At 49.1% G+C, this 11091-nt stretch overlaps 1 protein-coding gene across 1 annotated transcript; it reads left to right on the forward strand.

The window, feature by feature from the left end:
- The first annotated feature begins 409 nt into the window (after positions 1 to 409).
- SPRY4 (sprouty homolog 4 (Drosophila)) lies at positions 410 to 1548 on the forward strand. The gene has a single exon (XM_010578791.1). The coding sequence runs from the start codon at positions 415 to 417 to the stop codon at positions 1312 to 1314; it is 900 nt and encodes a 299-aa protein (XP_010577093.1). The 5' UTR covers positions 410 to 414; the 3' UTR covers positions 1315 to 1548.
- Positions 1549 to 11091: the final 9543 nt, after the last annotated feature.

The following is an 11091-nucleotide window of genomic DNA, read 5'->3' on the forward strand; positions in this document are numbered from 1 at the left end:
TCATTGCAGGCAGTTTGCTGACAAAAATACATGTGAATATGCACCGGTAACCCTAAGATGTGCTTTCCGTCAGTAAAAATGATGAACGGGCACTTCAGGAGCCTGCAGTAATGGGAGCCCTCCCAGGACCGGAGGAGCTATATATGGCCAAGGTTAGGGAGAGGAAAACAGTAGTAAAGGAGGAGTGATGCCCTTTATACCAGAGCAAGAGCTCTGACTCCCTTGGACACAAGTTTACCTTGTAAGACCTTCTGCATAATAACCAGCGTCAGCAAAGAGCCCTGTTTGGGCTGCAGTTGCAGGGTAACTCAATAACAATGCTCTCTTTCTCTCCCCCGCCCCTTTTCTGTCTCCTTTCCTTCCCCCAGGATACCTAAGAGCAGCTTTTTCACCGTTAATCAGACTGCTTTATCAATGGAGCCCCGGATTCCCCACAACATCACCGTTGTCCCCAACTCTGTGATGGTCCAGCCCTTGCTGGACAGTCGGATCCCCTATGGGCGGCTGCAGCACCCGCTCACCATCCTGCCGATCGACCAAATGAAGACGACCCACATAGAGAACGATTACACCGACAACCCCACCGCTTCCCAGCTGGCAGCCCAGAAGCATCCCCGAGGCCCCCATGAACCGGTCTTGACCAACCAACACCTCCAGCGCTGCGAGCAGGACGTCACCCACCCCTGGATTTCGTTCAGCGGGCGCCCCAGCTCCATCAGCAGCAGCAGCAGCACATCTTCCGACCAAAGGCTCTTGGACCACATGGCCCCGGCGCCCGTGGCGGAGCAGTCCTCCCCCAGAGCGGTTCGCATTCAGCCCAAGGTGATTAACTGCAAGCCCCTGGACCTGAAGGGACCCGTGTCTCAGGAGCTGGACAAGCACTTTCTCCTGTGTGAAGCCTGTGGGAAATGCAAGTGTAAGGAGTGCGCGCTGCCCCGGACTCTGCCTTCCTGCTGGGTGTGCAACCAAGAGTGCCTCTGCTCGGCGCAGAACCTGGTCAACTACTCCACCTGCATGTGTCTCGTCAAGGGCGTCTTCTACCACTGCACCAACGAGGACGACGAGGGCACGTGTGCCGACCACCCCTGCTCCTGCTCCCACTCAAACTGCTGTGCCCGCTGGTCCTTCATGAGTGCCCTCTCCCTGGTGCTCCCTTGCTTGCTCTGCTACCTGCCAGCCACCGGCTGCGTCAAGCTGTCCCAGAGATGCTACGACCAAGTGAGCCGGCCCGGTTGCAGATGCAAAAACACAAACAGTGTCATTTGCAAGGCATTGCCGGAGAGCAAAGCAAGCAGGCCAGAAAAGCCCTTTTGATAGTTGGGAGGACAGGGAGTGGGAGGATGCTCCACGGAGGCGGGGTGGCGTTGGCTCTTTTTAATAACCTGTGTTCTGAGGATAACGTTAGCCTTTTGCCTTCGGAGAAAGCAGAAGCAACTATTTCCACAAACTGAAGCGCTTTGGGTTATTCAGGGTTTTGGAATTGGTCAGAATTTACATAGATGGGGCCAAAGGAGGAATCTTAATAATGTAGAGTGAAGGCTGAAAACCTATGTATGTCATGAAGTACAGCTGCTTAAAAACTCCTGGTTCGGACGGACGGCTGCTCACCATGCCTGCACACCACAAGAACCATTAACTGCTCGCTTGGCAGGCACGGCTGCACAAGCAATACCTATTCCCAGCTGCGAAAAGCTGCATTGGATTCGTATTCAGGGTGGGCATCTTGTTTTCGCTTTCCTTCCAAACTCTGATTTACTACCAGCAGCCAGTTGAAGGTGACGGGTTAACTCCCTCTGCCCTCCTTCCCCACCTGCACACTGTTAGAAGGGCCAGTTGCACACAAAGTACGTGTTTCCCAAAAGCTTTCTGTGTCCCTCAAAGGTTTTGAACCAGAAGTAAAGATACAGTTCATTTGTTTAAGGGTCTTTTAACATTTAGGCATATTGCTTTCTTTGAACCCACCTGGCTACATTGATTTGGACCCTCTTTTTAAAGCAAGATGGTAGCAGGGTTGCTCCCTCCCCGGGAAGAATAGCAGCAGGATGCGTTCAGGCAGTTGCATCAGCATCGTGTCATTCTGCCTGTAAGCTGATCCGTAGCATCACGTTCTACTCAATGGAATATTAATTTTACATCAACAGTACAAACCCGCTCTGGAAGGATGTTGGTCAAACCCCGTTTCCCCAACACGCATGCTTGCTCCCCCAGTGCTGGAGCAAAGGGGATCTTAACTCATGCCACAAAGCAAAGATGTTCAGTGTTTGTTTCTCTAAACCTCTTAAGCTCTGTTAAGAAGTCACAAAAACCTAAGTGTACAATACACATAGGTGTATTTTTATAGGGATATCAATCCAGTACCTCCTCTCCTGGAACAAGCTCTTTGCTCATTAAATACTAAGATTTTTAATTTTTTATGTCTTGGGGATGAATGGCGTTTGCTTGAAGTACAGGCCATTCCCCCATCTCTATTGCTGCTGTTCAACTTTTGCCTCCTCTGTACAAAAGTGTGTCTTTTTAAATGTAGAGAATGCCTTTAATGTTTATTTTAGTGTTAACAAACACTAGGGAAAGCCAGGGAAGGGAAGAGAGCATATTTAAAGAATGTGCCCATGGTTTTCAGTGAGCGAATATCATCGGCTTTGTCCGTGCACTCATCCTAGGGCCAGTTCTGCAGTCCCTTAAGATGCAGTAAGCCCTTTCTCTTGACAGCTACAAGGTGCTAAATAAAATCTTTGTCCAAACATGCAACACTAATAAGTAGGTAGGTACTTGTTGCATGCAGAAAACAGATCTAGATTTTTTTTTTTTTCTAATTAGAGGAGATTTCCTCAGTAAATGCACAGCAGTGACAGTGAAATGTCATCTCTAATTAGATAAGCAATAGGCAGAGCTCATGTAGCATTTCCAGGAATCCCATTTGCTTGGTTGCAATACAGTTGCTGTGTAGGGGTTGGCAGGAGCATATTGATGGGACTTCTGGTGTCTTTTGTTTTCAGAATTCATTTAACCTGGATGACTTGGGGTTTAGTTAAGCTTAATTGTAGATATTTATTGAATGAGGAATTTAAAAGAAAAAAACAAGCAACATTCTATATTTATAACATTTGCTAGCTTGTATATGATAAATTATAGAAAAAGGGATACTACATCTGTCACCAGATATCAATTCCTATGGTTTATCCTCGTTTTAACCATATGGGGACACCAGAAAGAAGTAAGCAGGTGGGGATCCAGAGCTGTATTTATTATCTTGCACAAACTGGAGGGGAAAAGATAAAAGGAAAACCAACCTCAAACTAGCTGAACTGTTAGTTGAATGTATAAGGTCTTGTATTTAATAAGAGAAATCATTTTCCTAAGATGCAAACAGGCTAGAAAACGCAGCAGGAGAGGTGTTTACCTGCTGCCCTCCTCTATTGGGACCATACGTATCCAAATGGCCTCCACCTGTGGTTGTTTTGCCTTCTTGACCCTCTGTCCCTGGCTGTTCCTGGGGGACCCGAGCTGAAAATCTGCAATAGCAAAGCCCATGGCTTAGATGCATGGTCCTTGCAAGCAAATACAACGCTGGAGTGGTCGCCACTGTGCCAATCTACACTCATGTATATACACCCAGCAATCCCGTATGGATTTACTTTCATTGTACATAGTTGTAAACTATTTCTCTGTTGGTTTCTTTTAATATATAAGTCCTGCTATGGTGTAAGCCGATCCCATGCTGGAAGACTGTAAAGCATTAGTGGATGTGTTAGAGCAGTGGTAAATGTAGCAGAGGGACCCTCCTCTCCTCCTCGCCCTCCCGGCACAGCGGCCGGACTCTGCTCCATCAGCTCCCGGTCCAAGGCACGGCAAGAAAGCGCCGAGCTCTTTGCAGAGCGCTCAGAAAAGTTCAGGCTCAGCCGAAGCGGGGGCTCCGCCGGCCGGCTGTGCCGGGGGGCTGGCGGAGGGTACGTCTCCGGTCGATAACATCTTTATTCCCCTTTCTTCCCCCATCCCAACGCCTCCATTCCCCCATCCCCTTCTAAGGTACTTGGGTCTCCTGCCACCCCCGAGACACACCGCGGGCACGGTGCCGCGGAACCTGAGCCCCAGCAAGGGCACGGACGGAGGCGGCAGCTCCGGCCGTCCTCCCTGCGGGTCGGGTCCCCCCCTCGCAAACTGAGGAACGGCCGCTAATTAGCACAAACCTCGGGCGCGATGTTCGCTCGCCAGCCGTGCCGGTGCGGTGGGCTGGGACCACGAAGGCAGGAGGGGAGGGGAGGGCAGGTTGTCCCGGGACAGGAGCCGTGCCACGGCAGAGTGGCTCCGGAGGAGGAGGAGGAGGAGGATGGCGAGGCGCTTAGGCTTTACCGCCCTGAACTGCTAATTGCTGTTCATTGCCGGGTTTTGTCCTCTGCCCGCACGTGGAAGGAAAGACCCAGAAAGCAAGAAGGGGTGACTTCACGGCACGCTGGCAATGCCACACTGCGTCCCTCAGCAGAGTGGCTTCAAGAGACAAATAAACCATCACCGCACCCTCTGTCCCAGTGCCCGCCGGCTACGAGGAGAAGCTACTAAATTCATGCTGTTGCTCCCCGGGCACTGGCTTTCCCACCCAGACGAGCCCTCGCCCTTTCGCAGCACTGGGTATTCCCCCTCCCCTCCCACGCTCGGACACGCTGATAAAGGTTTCCCCCTTCTCCTGTTACCACCCCACCACATACACACCCTGAAAAGTTACCACAGAAGGTTTTCCTTGTATAGAATATTTATTTTGAAGCTCTATTTTAATAGTATTTATTTTAGAAAGTCTACTATTGTAAGAGTTCTTCTGTTTGTGAAGAAAAACAAGTACTGATGAATGTACTGATCTAGAAATTATATATATATATAAAAATATATATTGTTAAATATATAAATGGCTGTTGTGGTTTTTATTAAAAAAAAAATCCCAAAGAATGTTCATAGCAATTATTCTAAAAATACAAGCAGAGAATAGCCCCAAATCAGTTATTTAATAACTACACATATCGGGAGTCAAGAGCCCAGGTGGGATAACTCAATACATTGGGATAGAGATTAAAAAACAAAACTCAAACTCAGTGGTACCCACCGCACAGAGGGATTTTGCTGACCGGCACATCCCACAGAGCTTCCCTTGACATTTCAGACCCACTCCCTGCTGTCGTGCTTCTCATTTTTAGGAGCAGAGCTGGCACTTTTAGTACACCAAGCAGTTAGAGACGGGGTCTGCTCAAACACCGCAGCCATACTGACGGGGAGAGGAGGGATGGACCGCACGAGACAGGGACGGAGGCCAGAGGAGAAGGCCAGGAGGGCTCTTCTCTCCTGCCGCCTTCTCTTGCGCCCACCCCAGCGTTAATAACACAATAAGTACGTGGCCTCAGGCAGGTGTCATTTTCATAATTTATGAGTCTCCAGGACAGGAGGGGAGCTCCAGTCTTTATCGTGTTTGCACACATTTCGGCTGCCTGCACGGTGCTCTGCGGGGCTGCGCATCCCCCCGCATTGCCCACGCACCCCTGCCACCCCCGGGCACCCGTGATTAGGGGTACCTCTGCACGCAGGGAGCTGGGGGGGGACCGAAAACCCCTACCCGTTTCCCCAAGTCATTAGAAACTCTTCCCACGTTGATACCAATATTAGCTCTCCATGACCCAAATTCCTCCCGGGGAGGGGGCAACACAGGGCAGGATGGGCAACACCGAGTCACTCACGGGCAAACACGCACCTCGCCAAAGAGCAGGGCATTGTTTCCTTCACAGTTATTTATTTCTAGAGACAAAAAGTTGGAGCTGCTCCTACAGCGTGGTTTACCCAGGCGGGGCTGTGCTGCCGACACCGGTGGCTGGATTCAGAGCATCCCTGGCTCCCATCCACCAGCACACACCACCCCGCCTCCCCCTGCTGCCTCGTGTGTCACCAGCATCACGTTAGACTGCTAAAAATAAAGTATCTGGGTTATTTTTCACCATTCCTGTTATGTATTTGCACGCACTATGGAGCCATGACTCATTAAAAGACGTGCCATGTTTTGTGTCATCTGCAAAGGTAACCCGAGTGCTTTACCTGGCCTGAAATAATATTACTGAAACAATAATGTTGAGTGAGTTACTGGATCAGATAAAGAGACTATAACTGCACTGTACAGATCATGACATCTGATGCCAAAAAATTTGCAATAAGGAAAAGATGCTGAATTTGTTATGCTGGTGGTGGGTTTTGGTTTTTTTAAACAGACTGAGCCAGGATGTATAAATTTAAATCAGAGTTTGGCAACACTGACTGATGTCTTGCACATAAAGCTTTAAAAATATCAATTCGGCGTTCACGTCTCTGCTGGAAGCAAACCAGAGCACTCTTGTTGATTTGACTAGTAATATTTTTTCAATCAGAATTATCACCTTTTTAAAAATCATTTTTTACACCATTTTCAATAATAGACCATTGAAGGAAACCAGTTCCATCACTGGCATAGAGATATGCAGAGCTAAAAGTATAACAGACTTGCCAGGTCCAAAGCAACCACAGCTCTTGGGGGTCAGACCAGAAAGGGAATTTCTAGTGAATCAAAGCACCCAAAATACCCATTAAGCAATGCATTAATACTGAGTGAATGGGCTGAAACTTATAGAAGTGAGATAAAAAGTTAATTTTGAAATTTCCTTTAAAACTATTTCGCTAAAATATGTACTTAATAAACATGTTGAGATTTTTTTCTAAGGGTTTAAAAAACACCCTTGATGAGATGTGAGATCTGTCAGCGTTGCCAGCAGCAGGAGGAGGGGACAGGGAGAGCAAACAAGCAACACTGGGCAAAAGTTGCATCCATCCTCAAAGACAAACACTGCCATAATCTGGCTTCACACCGAAAACTAAATAAAGCCCTGAAAACGGGGCTTTTCAGTCACTGGCAGCTCTGAGGTGGGTTTTTTTGGCCGGGGAGCAGGATGCATTCTTCCATGGTGAGACGCCTCTGCAAGAGCGAGGGGAACAATAGACACGACGCGATCCAGGAAAAGGCAGGAACTGCGGTGGGCATCGGATGCCCGGTTCGAAAGCTGGGGCTCAGGCGGTGCAGGGCTTGCTCTGCACCCTGCCACAGGGGACCCAGCAGGATCTGGCCCTCCCACACCACGTGCACAGCACCGCTCACTCTCAGCCCCGGGACCAAGGCAGAACCCGTCCCCCACGTGCGGCTCATCGGGGGCTGTAACACCAACCTGCCCAAGCCTCTCCAGTAAAGGATTTTTTTTTTAATTCTTTGCAATTTTTTTTTTTTTCAGTTTTACAAACATTTACAAATGTTTTCCCACCATATGTACACACGCCTGTAGGTGCACAGATACGCACACACGCACAGGCGAAGCCGGGGGGGGATTATTTGGTGCCATTCCCCTTAGTGAGCACCTCTGCTCTGTTTACATGGAAACTAGATAAGGGATTCAAGGTCTGGTCTGTCTTTCAAAAAAAAAAAAAGTTATTAAAAGTCAGCAGATCCACATCCATGATCATGCTGCTGATACAGGAGCTTTTCTTTCATTTCTTGAATTTCCAGGTGTGATGCTGGCACAAGCGTGGCAAGCAGGAGCCCAGCTGCGGCACGGGGGGGCTGTGCTGCTCCCACGCAGGTACCACCTCCCACAGCGCTTCTTTCTCAGTAATAAATAATTCCTATCACCAGGATTAGACACCAGTGGTGTGTGAACAAGCACGATGGCAGCGGTGCCAGGAGGGAGAGCCCCGTGCCCCGGCCAGCCGAGTCCTCGCAGGGGATCCACAGACCGGCACATGTCACCCACGGATGAAGTCTGGCCTTTTGTGAGCAGCAGACAAATGGCCAGGATAAAGATAAATTGCCTTTGCATTTTGTTTTACTTCCTAATGATAATAACCTCCCGTGTGAGACAGTGAATCACCGGGCTGCCCGCTCCGACCCCCACCGAGCGCCGTAAAACTTTAGGGATCTCCTCAAAGAGCCGAGAATGACCGCGACCCTTCAGAGGGCACCTGCGCTCCCACACAAAGTGAATGCTTCCTTTTCAGGGAAATAACGAGATGGTTATAAACATCAAGGCAAAGCCTTTCGGCAGGGAGACACAGATCTCACCCCTCCTCTTGCACCCCACGCTAGTGGGGGGCTCAGAGCCACCCGTGCCCTGAACAGACCCCGGGGGCCCGAGCTGGACGCTGGGTTTTGAGGAAGAAGAGGGGTGAAGGGGGTTCACAGAAGCTGCTGGCCATGCCTCAGCCACCAGATCCCATCGTGGCCCTGGGGAAAGCAGCCCTGGGCACCCAACCTGGGCACCCCGAGGCTTCTGCTGTTTGCTCAGGGGTTGTTATGGCAGGCAAAAAAAACGACCAGCAAGCTGAGAAACAGCAGTCAAAGGCATGACTGGAGGAGATATTCTTCATAAGATTTTTTTTTTTTTTAAATAAAAAAAAAAACAAACCACAACCCTGTGGGTCTCCCTGGTGCCAAGACAGCTGCATCTATTTCACACGGGCTCAACAGTCGCCCACAGCAGCAGCTTGGGCTGAATGACAGCTCAGGACTCCGAGCTCACCCCCGCCCAGCAGCCCCCACCACCTATTAAACCCAGAAAATAGCAAAGATCGTGGAGAATTTCTGAACCAACCAGCCAGGATTTCAAGTCTGGGTTTTGCAAATCCAAATGGGGTTTGTGCTCCAAGCACAAAGGTCCAGGATTTTTTCAATAAAAAGCTTGACAAAATACATTTCAGTATACCTGAATAGAGGGAAGATTGAAATGTGTGCTACCCATTTACTCCTTAGCACTGCAGCTTTCATTGACATTTTTCTTCCCCTTACAGCAGGGAATAAATATAAGTTTATGCATGAAGAAATTCTTATGAATAAATCATAAAACCAAGTTCCGCTCAACGCCAGGTATGTTTGTGATTATGCGATGCAGTTATGTAACTGGATTTTCCTAATCAGAAACATGATATTCTCGGAGCATGAAACTGGGACACTCTGCACCACATCCCTTCGCTCCAGTTGCCACAGTGGAGCGTCCGACCGTGTGCGGAGCCACAAAATCCTCCACTAAGAAATGTCCTGCTCTCAGCTGGGAAGGAAATGGTTCACATTGCCTCTTCAGTGGAACCGTCTTGTCCAAACAGATGCTAAATCATGAATGTATGAATAAAAAATCCATTACTGTTGATACAGCATTTAATCGCTTTCATGAAAAGGGTGAGCTATTAGCACAGATTCTCCACTTTAGAAACTACAGGGGTCTAAACAGGGGTCTATGGTTGAAAGTGCCTAGGGCCCCAGGAAAACCAAATTTTTATCATCTCTCATGTTCAAGGACATGGAGTTACGATTCTGTTTCCACCAGCTGCCCCTTCCCTCCACAGCAGCCTCATCACGCTGCTGCACTACTGCAAATAGCTTCAAGGCTGGCGTGAACCAGCTTTCCTGATATTCCTGTAAGTAATCCTTATAAAGACAAGTACCAATTTTATTTTTTCCTTCACATGGGTGTCTGTACCCACTGCTAAGAAACCTCCAGCCATATCTCAGGGTGACTGAAGCGCAGCAAAGGACTCGCACCTAGCCGAGCGGGATTCAGTTACTGTGAATTAGGGACAGGACAGATCCCATCTCACCAACACAGATCTGCCTAAAACTCCAACAAAAGCAACAGCATCTCCACAGCCACGGTGCCCGTGGGCAGGTCCCTGCCGCCCACGGCACCCCGTCCTCACCGGAGCCTGGGGAGCATCGGGAAGCGGCACCCACCCGCTCTCAGCCAGGAGAAAGAGGTTTGGCTGCACCATTTCTGAGGGAATAGGAGGTGGGAGTGTAAAATAAGGCCAGAGAGTGCTCACTGCCATCTGGAGATTAAAAAAAAAAAAAAAAAAAAAAAATTTAAAGGACCCCATGCTGCTGGGAAGTGATGGGCTTTTCTGCCGGTCCCAAAGAAGTGAGTGGAAGATGTGGGTTAGGACTCCAGCAAGGCAGCAATATATCTTAACGATCCCTCGGCCGGCTCCTTTTCAGGGTTAGCCTGGCTAAACGCTGTAAACTGCAAAGGAAACCCAGAATGACAAACAATTGTAGGAACCTGAAAAACCAAGTTCCTCTGGATATCATGGGAAGTGCGATTTTAAATACTCCGACCTGTCTGTCTGAGGGGAAGTGGGCAATAAATAGCAGCCTGGTTGTTATCAAGAGGATGTGAGCTATTTATAAAAAATTCTTGGGCTTTTTGAACTCTGTTTAAAGAGGCAATATCCTTCACTTGGGTAATTGGGGGACTAAAATGCTAAAGCAAACAAGATTACTCAGCCACCTTGGGAAAGTTTAGTGCTTACTTGTGTGTTTCTGAAATTTCAAGCATATTTAAACAGCTGCGCTGTTATTGTCCCCAAATCCAGAGGAGAGCATGAAAAGGTCTTTCAGACCGCTGCATACGCAGGGACGCACCAACAGCTGAGAGCTGGTCCCAAATCAGAGGGATCTGACCATCGCAGCTCAGCGATCCCAACAGCTGACAGCTATGTTGCTTAATTAAATAGTACCTTACATCAACGAAATCCCTTACCTGAAAAGGGGCTTCTACACGCTTTATGACATGCTGGCTTCCCAGCAGGATTAAACTATCTCCAGCTCTGAGACCAAGCGTGGGTATCAATGCATGCGGGTTGCAATAGCAGAAGAGGGGGGAGATGTTGGTGGGAGGGCGAGGAGAAAAGGAAAACGGGCACCCTGCGTAAGGCAGGATGCACCCAACACCACAAACATACAAAGCAATGAAGTCCTCCTTTTGCTCAAGGGAAACTCATCCCACGCCTCTGACAAATAATGGTCTTTAAACAAATTAGGAAACTCTGCTGCCTTTGCTGGGACAACCACCTCCCCATCCAGCCTTTGGCAGCACACGGAGATGCACCCAACCTTCAGGTGCTTTCAGAGAAAAGGGGCTGACAGCCCATGGCGCGGTGCGGAGAGCCATGCTCGGGCACAGCCGTCCTAGGAGGGATGGTTAAATGCCCAGGTCACGCTGGCCACGGTGCCCTTACCCTCCCAGCACCATGCCAATGACCAAGGAGTGATGG

Source organism: Haliaeetus leucocephalus, unplaced genomic scaffold (assembly GCF_000737465.1).
Source record: "Haliaeetus leucocephalus isolate CR32 unplaced genomic scaffold, Haliaeetus_leucocephalus-4.0 Scaffold656, whole genome shotgun sequence".
Taxonomy (NCBI): Eukaryota; Metazoa; Chordata; class Aves; order Accipitriformes; family Accipitridae; genus Haliaeetus; species Haliaeetus leucocephalus.